At 38.6% G+C, this 10,586-nt stretch overlaps 2 protein-coding genes across 2 annotated transcripts in view; one reads left to right on the top strand and one right to left on the bottom strand.

The window, feature by feature from the left end:
* Positions 1–1,774: 1,774 nt before the first annotated feature.
* On the bottom strand, positions 1,775–3,090 carry CBG10360 (the record flags this gene model as incomplete). The annotated part of the gene is made up of 4 exons (XM_045236842.1): positions 1,775–2,031; positions 2,081–2,590; positions 2,636–2,806; positions 2,850–3,090. 4 exons carry the CDS (start codon positions 3,088–3,090, stop codon positions 1,775–1,777), a joined length of 1,179 nt encoding a protein of 392 aa, XP_045094258.1.
* Positions 3,091–8,772: 5,682 nt separating this feature from the next.
* CBG10361 overlaps positions 8,773–10,586 on the top strand; it is a gene marked incomplete at both ends in the record, with an annotated part of 3,185 nt that continues 1,371 nt past the window's right edge. Inside the window, 4 exon segments of the mRNA XM_002635674.1 lie at positions 8,773–8,892; positions 8,895–8,945; positions 9,282–9,451; positions 9,499–9,718. Coding sequence (XP_002635720.1) covers positions 8,773–8,892; positions 8,895–8,945; positions 9,282–9,451; positions 9,499–9,718 — 561 coding nt within the window.

A 10,586-nucleotide genomic window follows, 5' to 3' on the forward strand; every position in this document is an offset into this window, starting at 1 on the left:
TGGATCATTTTGAGCCGAATTATAGCCGAACTCCTGAACCATACCTTTTATGCTCCAGTGGGCACATCTCAAGAGCAAGTGTTTTTTGGTATATATTTGATCTACACAAAACATTTTAGACATACGTGACCCTTTAAGAAAAAGTGAGAAGTGAAGTGATGAACCAGTAAAAAGTAGATTAAATCGCGCCGAAGGAGCACCAGCTTGCTGGTTTTTGATATTATGATAAGCGTTTTTTCAGTTCGACACTTTCCGATACTTTTTCCTGAGACCGAAATATATCGGGTCAAAATGTGGCAATCTTTTTGATGCTAGTTTTTTAGCATTTTTGCACAAAATTATTTAGAATTTCAAAATTTTAATTTCTCGAAATTCACCTAGAAATTCGGAAAATGCTCTTCGCACTCACATCATGAGAAAAAAGAGCGAATGAAACAAGAAACAAGAGAACGAAAAGTGGCATTTGTGTTGGCCTTGGTATCTCTAAGTTTTCAATTCTTCTCCATATTGTGTCCTTCTCCATATACAATTCTTCTCCATATTTTTTTCGTTGTTTTTTTTCCCATCTGTTTTTCTCTCGTTTCAATGTTTTATGTGAAAAGAGAAGAGAAGGGGTCAGTGTTCTGTCAGTGTGCAGAGAGATTCTTTCCTAGAAATCAAAGCTGTTCAAAATTGCATTTGCTGCCGGTCGCAGCTTTCTCAGGCCCAGTCAAAACTGCTTTCACATGGGTCACGTAGGCTATGAATACAAGAATGGGACCTTTATTCTAGATGACAATTAGCGTTGCGAAAAGAAAAATTTTCATGCCTAATCTGGAGAAAAAAGTATCGCCGGAACAGATTGAATCTTAAAACCATCTTCTGTATTGGCACAAATGAACGAAAGGATATTATTAGAAAACAATAGATTTGTGGTTTAGTCTAGGTGAAGTTTCGAAAATTAGTAAACTTCATGTCATCATCGTTTAAAGCATTGTTTTTCAGTCTTCAATAAAATGTATGTTTTCAGTTGCAGCCTATTTAGACCTTCATAAAAAGATACTTTTGATACTCCCAGCAAAAAAAAACATTGGAGGAAAATGACACTAATAGAATGCCATCGTATACTTGCACATTGAGCTCGATTATCTCAATTTTCTCAATTTTCTAACGATGGTTTAGACAATTTTTTATCTTGGAAAAACGAAAAACACATCGTTTTTCTCTGCGTCTCCATTTTTTATTGTATTCTTTGGAGATCTCTGCTCTGAAAACCAGAGACTGTTTATGTCAGCTCAAAGACTATTGGCTCAATTATCTCGAGTTTTGTAAGAGATATCAAAAACTTGCAGAGCAGGAATAAGTTGGTGATACTATGACAAACATATTATTGGTTGCCAACTTTTTATATCTCTTACAGAAATTAAGGTAGTTAAGCTCAAAGTGCAAGTATACGGTGGCACCCTACCAACACAGTTGCCATGAAACCTGTAATAGAAGGGCCCCCACAATGTCAAGTTTGAGCTTTATTTTCTTGGCTCTTAGTCAAGATATAACGAACCTGTCAGCTGATAAAATGTTTTCGGTGTTATGGTAAACAATTTATCAGCTGATTGATTTTATATCTCTCTTACGGAAATAGAAATAATTGAACTCAAAGTGCAAATGACATTCTACCAAAACAGTCAAAATAGTTAGACAAGAACATAGTTTTATACAAAATCCGTTCATTAAAAAAACATCGAGACTACAACAAAAAACGAACCCGTCGAATCAAATTTCTAGCTGGCACCGCTTAACACAACAAAATATCCCTAACCACTGAATCAAACTCGAAGAAATTGAACACATCAGAAACGCGCGTCTGATTGTAAATTGCTTTGATTCCACAACGAATCGAGCTGATCAACAAGAGAATTTCGCCGAATCTTTCTTCTCCACGGTCCGGAAACATGTTCAATGAATGCTCCATAAGTTCTTCCATACATTGAGTGTGAACCGATGCCACGTAGCCTTCCTGACCAGCATACACAGCTCGTTTGGAGAATGAAGCTGAACAATGAATGCTTAATTATCAGTTGATTCCTCTCAGAACTCTTACGTGTCAGGAGGAGCACAGTTTTCAATGCAGCACATTCGATTTCATCAATTTCCAAGTCTCTGAATGGTTTGGCAACACTGTTTAGCAGATCCGTTACAAATTTTTCATGCAACTCTGCTTTCTTATTTGTGGTTTTCTCAAATTCATATCCCTTAGGCATCCCCAAAAAATAGTCGGCATTCATAAAAGTGTTATTCTGAAGAATCCAGAATCCATCCTTCGCCTCTCTAGCAGTCTTGAAGCCCTGGTCGACTAGCAAGAAGGCGAAACCGTATTCCGCAAGAATACTCTGCTTGGATTCAATGGATATTCTTTTGAATGGTTTTAGCTGGCGACCCCATTCCGAAGCCTGGTTCATGCATAGTTTTAGCATGAGGTTCACATCGTTGGAATCTGCTCGTCGTGAATTTTCAGTGGAGCTTAATAAGTTGTTCTCAGTGAAGTATTGCAACGCTTTGGAGGTTTGTTGGTTTTGAAGGAGGACTAGGTTTTGGAGCAGGTTGGAGGAATCTACAAATTTAGAAGGTCAGCATAACCACAAAAGTTCTAACTAACCATCAGTATCATTCTCCGAAGCTGCGACAGGATCTATCAAGTTCTTCAAACTGGACTTTGGATCAACAGGGCTTCGTGGACCCACTAGATCCCTTCGTTGGATGGCTTCAGGTCGCATTCCGACTGTAAAACATTTTTGAAGTCTGCAGAAACGACAGGCACATCGGTATTCTGGAAAAATAAACTTTGATTTTGAATTCTGACGTCATCTTACCATTAGTGATGTTACAGTTTCCATCTCGAAGACATTTGAAAGTCGAATTTCTTACGATGGCTCTTCTGAAGAAAACAACGCATCCAAGACATCCTGGTGCTCCGTAACGACTACTATTCACCACTTCATTTCCACAAACTGCACAACACTCTTCAGAAGACGTGAAGGAGGATGGAGATGATGCAGAAGAGGAGTACATGGAATCCACTTCAGAGAGTTCCATGTTCTCGAAAGGTGACATTTTGCTTCTGAAGAAATTGAATGAATTTTTGGGATTAGAAATGGCTAGAAAAATCAAAAAAGCGTCCGAAGAAAGAAATTAATATAATTCCTGACACCCATTGTCCTTTTATAGGTGTCATTCGGGTCAGATAAATTTTGAAAGAAGCAAAAAAATACTGTGGATTCACTATATTTTTGAAGGAGGCGTGACCAAAAAATGAATGCATTTCATGTTAGGCATTGAACGGAGATTTTTATCAAGTTTTCGAGGAACTATCGAACGATTTTTCCGACTCGAAAAGTCATATGATGTATGTGTAAGAAGACGACGTAAAGATACCATTAAAAGAGTTTATTCATAATAGCAAAATTGTATCGAAATTCCCGAATCTTGAAATTTCGAAAACTCAAAATTTCTGAATCCTAAAGTTTCTAAAACACTACTTTTAGAACTTCGAAAAAATCTTAAAACTTCTGGACAAAGTACCTGAGAATGAAAATTATCAATACATAGCATTCTTAGCCGAGGGGGTCCAACCAGTGACTATTTATTCATAACAGAAATGTATGTAGATTGATTCTCAAGAACTAGGAGAATCGTGATTCGTGACAGCTTTGGCGTTTTTTTTGTAAAATCGCGAAGCGATAACATCTATCGTAGTTCGGAGACAAATCGTAGCTTCGGTATACCAACATTTTGAAAACTAGGGGAGAAAAGTAATTTTAGAGAAATCGGACCAGTTTTTGGGGGTCTATCCCAGGTGGGTGGTCCCAAACAGAGTCCATCAATCCCATTGACTATAAAAGCTGTCCTAGAAGAACCACGGTGGAACCGCTGGGACCACTGGGACCGAAGAACCACTGAGACCGTGCACCGAAAATAGGACCGTGTCCAAGAAGATGGAATCTTGAAAGGGTAGTCAAAGGGATGGGACATGGTTAAAGGGACATGGTCAAAGAGATGGGACCACGGTCTTCATCTTAGACCCACTTTTATTATCGATGGTACCGTGAGCATCTTTCTGGAACCTCTCTTCTGGTAGGTGATCAAAAAAAAACTAGGTGTGCTTAGAAAATCCTAGTATCTTCATATTCCATGTTGGACTTATTTTTTGTTCGAAAATTGAATTTATAAACATCCAGTGTATTCGTTGCGATAATAATCACAAGATCGAGACTTCACTATGCGTTCCGGGTTTCTTTAGAAACGACAATTTGAAACAAAAAAAAGGATAAATAGAAAGTGCAGTCGATTTTGGAGATTTTGAATCTAAGAAGACAAATGCATAGGGAACTAGAAATATCACTCTCTTCGGGATGTTTAAAGCGGCAGGAAGAAGTTTGAGTTTGAGGAGTTTGAGGGACAGATTGGGGAACATAATCGCGCCGAGCTTGTACCATTGGTCGGCAGCCGGTATAGCTCAGCCGGTAGCGGAACTCTATCCCTGACATGCCTCATGGTCTCAACGTCTTATGGGAGTTCTCTAGGCAAAACATCTTTAAACATTTTTTTTATTGTCTTGCCTTCTTTCACAATATAAGTTAGAAAACGATTCAAAGGGAATTGAACTCTTGAACAATTCCTTCTATCTCCCGAATCCATCTTTTTTCTCCAAGTCACATGCAGTAGATAATAGATCTTGGTACTCAGAAAAAGTCTTGTCGTAGTCTACAAAACTCTTTTTTTTTCGTATATCTAAAGTTATCTGAAAGAGTACCAAGGGATCCTTTTGATCACACGGGATTTTGAAAAAGGCTTCTCTGAATTTTGAAGATTGTCATCTACTTTTTTCAGAGTCATCACTGAAAAAAATGCATTCATTTTTAGAATCGAACCGGATCGTTTAATAAATTCTTCGTTCTTATATAATTATCGTTATGAAAGCAATGGATTGTAGAAGGAGAATATACTACCGAAGGGGTGACATTTTCAAAAGAAGTACATAAAATTTTTAGATCTATAGCAGAAGAGAGATCTCAAGGAGGGACCCTTCCCTCCGACCATGGTCACATGAACCTTGCCATGGTACCTTGACCATGATGGGATTGTTGCAAGGGTAATGGGACGATGGTCGGAGGGATGGGATCACGATCGTCATGTCGGTACTGCTCTTACAATCGATGGGACCAAGCGTACCTATTTGTGACCGACGGTACCATAATGGGAGACCTGGCCCTTACCTTGGTGACCTCTTTTTTGGTATAGACCCAAAGTATTTTAGAGAAAAAATCAACGGAAAATCTCGAAGCTTCAGAAAATGTACCGAAAGTACGCGTTTCCTTACAATTGACGCCTCTCAGATCCATATTTCTTTGTGAATGAACACAAAAACCCCGAATCGTAATTCAAGTCGCAGGTGCGCCGCGGGTAAAAGTTTTTCGTGATCAATCTAAATACACACATTTGGATATTATAATAGGAATCAAAAATCGCTTATCTTTTGCATGTCAATTGAACCGGAAACCAGAAAGTGAATAAGAATCAATCCTAGAAAATTGGGTCCAGGCGGGGTCTGCCATAGTTTCTTTAAGGATGAAAGTTTCCGGATTAGTTAATTTAAATATGATAGAACTTGACGAGTACTACAAAATTATAATATTTGGAAAACTGTACCTCATTCGTGAACAGAGTTACAAGTCAAAAAGATGTCAATCCTTGTCGTTCCGTTTCGTCTCTATTCATAGCATACGTGTAATCCGGGCCTTGCCGGGCCTTCGCGGGCCCTGGCATAGTTTCTCTCAGAGTCAATATTTTCGGACCCATCAAATTTGATATGGTAGAACTTTACGAGTACTACAAAATAATACTATTTGATAAACTGTATCTTGTCTATGAACAAAGTTACAGGCCATCAAGTGGCTTTACCCGGACGGCCCGGAAGGCCCGGACCGGGCCTGCTTTTTTTCGTACTTTTTTGTTTGTAACTTTGTTAGACAAGATATACAGTTTATCAAATACAGGGCTTCACAAAATGATGCTTCCACCCTCCGTGTTTACAGGAACACCTATTTAGGTCATTTTTCGTGAGAAGGTGTCAACATGACAAATAAAGGCCTCCTTTCAAAACCTACGTACAAAAAATTTGGACCCATCACCGTGACCCGGAAACGAGATACCGGAAAAAATCCGAAATTCACGTTTTGGCCGATCCACAAAATGATGCTTCCACTCTGAAAAAGTGAGATTTCGGAGGTTTTTGAGCTCTGCGGCCACTTTTTGAAGGCCTGAATCTGAAGAATTTTGAGTATCTGACCCCCATACACTGAGATTTCAATACAGGATTACTGAATTCCGGATTCCGGATATCCGTTTTCCGGATTTCCGGTTTCCGGAAACTGAATTTCCGGATTCAAAATTCCGGTTCACGGTTTTCGGATTTTGTATTATGGGTCTTGAATTCTGTGTTCTGAATTTCGGAATATGTGCTCCGGATTCTGGATTCTGGAACCGGGAATTTTTCGATTCCGGTTTCCGGATCAGCTTTTTGAATGAATTTAAACGTCCCGAGAATCTGATATTCAGGTTTTCTTGACGAGCGAGAGTTTCAGGAAGTTTCCGGGAAGTTATGAGAGCTTCTGAGATTCTGAGGGATTCTAAATCAACTTGGGATTTTGAAAGATTCTCCACGATTATGAGAGACGGTTCCGGATTTCGCTCTGACTACTAAGACTTTCAAAAACGAAATTTGAGATTGTCCAGAAGAAATTTCAAAGCAGAAGGTGTGATGATATGGGCTGCAATTTTATCGGAAGGTTCGATCAAACTGAACTTCGTTTCGAATAAGATGTACAGATTGACGAACGCCTCTTCGTCGCGGAATTCTGACTTTCTGGAAAAGAAGAAGGAATCGGAGATTCGTCTTCATGATGATCTTTTTGGTGGTCGTGGTAGTTAGAGCGGGATCCATCGAAGTCGTCTCTCATAATCCTGGAGAATCTTTCAAAATCCCAAGTTGATTCAGAATCCCTCAGAATCTCAGAAACTCTCGTAACCACCAGAAAACTTCCTGAAATTCTCGCGCATCAAGAAAACCTGAATATCAGATTCTCGGGACGTTTAAATTCATTCAAAAAGCTGATCCGGAAAACCGGAATCGAAAAATCCGGATTCCGGAATCCAGAATCCGGAGCGCGTATTCCGAAATTCAGTACACAGAAATCAGTACACATAATACAGAATCCATAAACCGTGATCCGGAATTTTGAATCCGGAAATTCAGTTTCCGGAAACCGGAAATCCGGAAAACGGATATCCGGAATCCGGAATTCAGTAACCCTGTATTAAAGTCTCAGTGTATGGGGGGGGGGGGGGGCAGATACTCAAAATTCTTCAGATTCAGGCCTTCAAAAAGTGGCCGAAGAGCTAAAAAACCTCCAAAATCTCACTTTTTCAGAGTGGAAGCATCATTTTGTGGATCGACCAAAACGTGATTTTTGGATTTTTTCCGGTATCTCGTTTCTGGGTTACAGTGATGGGTCCAAATTTTTAGTACGTAGGTTTTGAAGGGAAACCTTTATTTTTCATGTTGACACCTTCTCACGAAAAATGACCTAAATAGGTGTTTCTGTAAACACGGAGGGTGGAAAAATCATTTTTTGGAGCACTGTAGTATCATTTTGTATTACTCGTCGCGTTCTATCATATCAAATTCAATTGGTCCAAAAATATTGACTCTGAGAGAAACTATGCCAGGGCCCATGAAGGCCCGGAATAGGCCCGGACTACAAGTATGGTTCATAGACAAGGTACAGTTTTTGAAATAGTATTATTTTCTAGTACTTTTTCAGTTCTAACTTCTCTGATTTAGCTGGTCCAAATCCTGACAGAAACTATGGCAGGGGCCGACAGGCCCCGTTTTTTGCCCGTTTTTAGACCGTTTTCAAGTATAGTTTTATGGTCCCTCTATCCAGTTTACGACCGGGTTGCCCGTAAGTCAGATTTCCTGAAAGACTGTAAAAATTCTAAACTTTTCAATCAAATGAAACTATAGACAAATTCTTCTTATGAGAATAGTCCCCCGCTCAGTTTTTCATAGTAGCAAGATCTTTTATCTACTTCTTTTTTGCGCAGAAAATGGTCAGAATTTGAAAATGATTTATGTGGAGATAAGAAGAGTGGTGAATAGTTCAAAACACAACGAAAGAACGAGAAGAAAAAGGATATATTCAAATATTGTCGGTGAATTCTTCAAATATCGAATCATTTCTGTACACAAATTGTTCTAGATGTCTTCAAAATAGTGCTCACTAGACTCCAACACAAAAATTAACACACTTAGACATGGAAACATAATAAACTGTATCAGTGGACTGATCACAAAAGTTCATATCACAAACCTGGCTACAATTGGCTAGACAAACGAATGTATGACCAAAATGTTTCTTTATGGGTTTTGGGCCATTTCAGGTGGGTTGAGACTGATTTAGGGAGTTTAGAAACTTACGAATTTGATGAATTTAAAAAATTATCTTAATTTTGAATGAAATCCTCAATATTAGTTTTTCTTGATCAACAATCAACATACTATCACAAAACCGAACATTCTTGTAGTTCCAAAAATCTCTTCGACGTAATAAATTCCTAGACAAAACCACTTCTCATTAGCTTACTTTATTTTCAGAATACCTACAGCCCCCAAGGAGTATAACGAGGACACTCATATAAAAAAGGGAACACAATTAAGAACGGTCAGAGTTGAGAATGGCTTCGTATGTTCAGCTCGCGTCAACTTGTGTTTCGCTTCTTTTGAATCTATTTCTGTGTTGGCTGATCTGGAAAAAGTCTCCGAACAAGATGGGGAGCTACAAGCAGCTGATGGTTTTACATCAGTTTTTGAGATGTATTACGCAATGTTGGATGGCGCAGCGGATGTGGTGAGTTGGGGAAAACATAAAACCGAATTTAACGTCAAATCGCCAAGGATCCGCACACTGTCTAGTTTTTGGTCATTTTTCATGGTTAGTATGAAAGATTTCAAAAATGTGTCAACTGATAACATGTTACTGATATTATGATGAGCATTTTATCAGTTAATCACTTTTTGATATCTTTGACAGGAACTGAGATAAATTGGCTCAAATTTAAAAGATAAGAGGACCTTCTACTACAGGTTTAGGTATTTGAAGGTCTGTAAGTACCGTGAAACCTGTAATAGAAGGAACCTCACCCTTTTTAGTTTTTTCTCATTTTTCGTGGTTCCTACCTTCCAGACCGTCTTTGCTCATGGATTCGCAGTTGTGGTATTCCGTGAGTACCTGCCAAATTCATGGGTTCCTTCTATTGTCTCAATGGCTCTGGTCATCGCATATTGCGTCACTTTTGGAATGTGCATGGCCATCCTAGCTTCCCATTTTATGTACCGATACAGTGTCACTGATAGGTTTGTTAAAACATGTCTTTAAGAAAAAATCTGTATTTTGTTTTTAGCACATTTCACCATTGCTACCTTTCCGGCAAAAAGTACTATCTACTATTCATGGCTCCTTTTGTATACGCGATATGGTGGACATCCGCTCTCCTATATGGGTATTCGCCCAACGCGGAATCAGATGAATATCTGAAGGCTAGATTTTTGGATACTTTTGATCTACGGCTAGATCAAATTTCTTATGTGAGCCCCAAGTTTTATAGATACGACAGCCAAGGAGTATTAGTGTTTAAAGGGGGACTCCGACCAAAAATTTTTATTGCATTAAAATGTGTTAAAAGTTATCTATTTTCCGAATATTATTGCGAAAAAATTCAAAAAAAATCCGAAATTACCAAAAAAACGCCGTTGAAAAGGAAAAAAATGCAAAAAAAAGGTGCCGCCGGGGGACGAGGATTTTCAGTGAGAAACCTAGGCCACGGCAGCGGGCGCCTTTCCTATGTGGCAAATTTTCCGGATTTTTTTCAATTTCATGTCCGGCAGGTAAAAAACATAAAAAACCACTTTCGGCGACTTGAAAAAAAGGCTGTCAGGTGCCGTGGGCTAGGTTTCTCACTGAANATCCTCGTCCCTCGGCGGCACATTTTTTGAATTTTTTTCATTTTCAACGCCGTTTTTCGGGGATTTCGGATTTTCTTTGATTTTTTTCGCAATAATATTTGAAAAATAGATAACTTTTAACACATTTTAATGCAATTAAAATTTTTGGTCGGAGTCCCCCTTTAATTTCGGCGGTTTTGATGGCTTACTAAAGATTCAGTTGGAACGTAGTAAGTGCAGTTGCAGTCTCCACTGATTAAAGTAGCTATTGGATAAATAATAGAGAATAATATTAGGCTAGCAAGCATTTTGAAACTCGTTTTTGAAAATTTGCGTTTTCGAAAAAATTTCACTTGTGGAGAATCAAATTTGTGCGATACGTTTTTGTCTCGTTTTTTTACATACCATATGTTTTTATATAGTACAAAGAAATGTTTGTGCATCTGTTGAACATGTTGTATGTTGCAAAATTATTCCAATCTTTTGCCTGCTTGATTCGACAAATAATAAATGATCAGTTTTTGTGAATGGTCTGGGCCTCCGGGGC

The sequence above is a fragment of the Caenorhabditis briggsae genome, assembly GCF_000004555.2.
Source record: "Caenorhabditis briggsae complete genome, chrV, whole genome shotgun sequence".
Taxonomy (NCBI): domain Eukaryota; kingdom Metazoa; phylum Nematoda; class Chromadorea; order Rhabditida; family Rhabditidae; genus Caenorhabditis; species Caenorhabditis briggsae.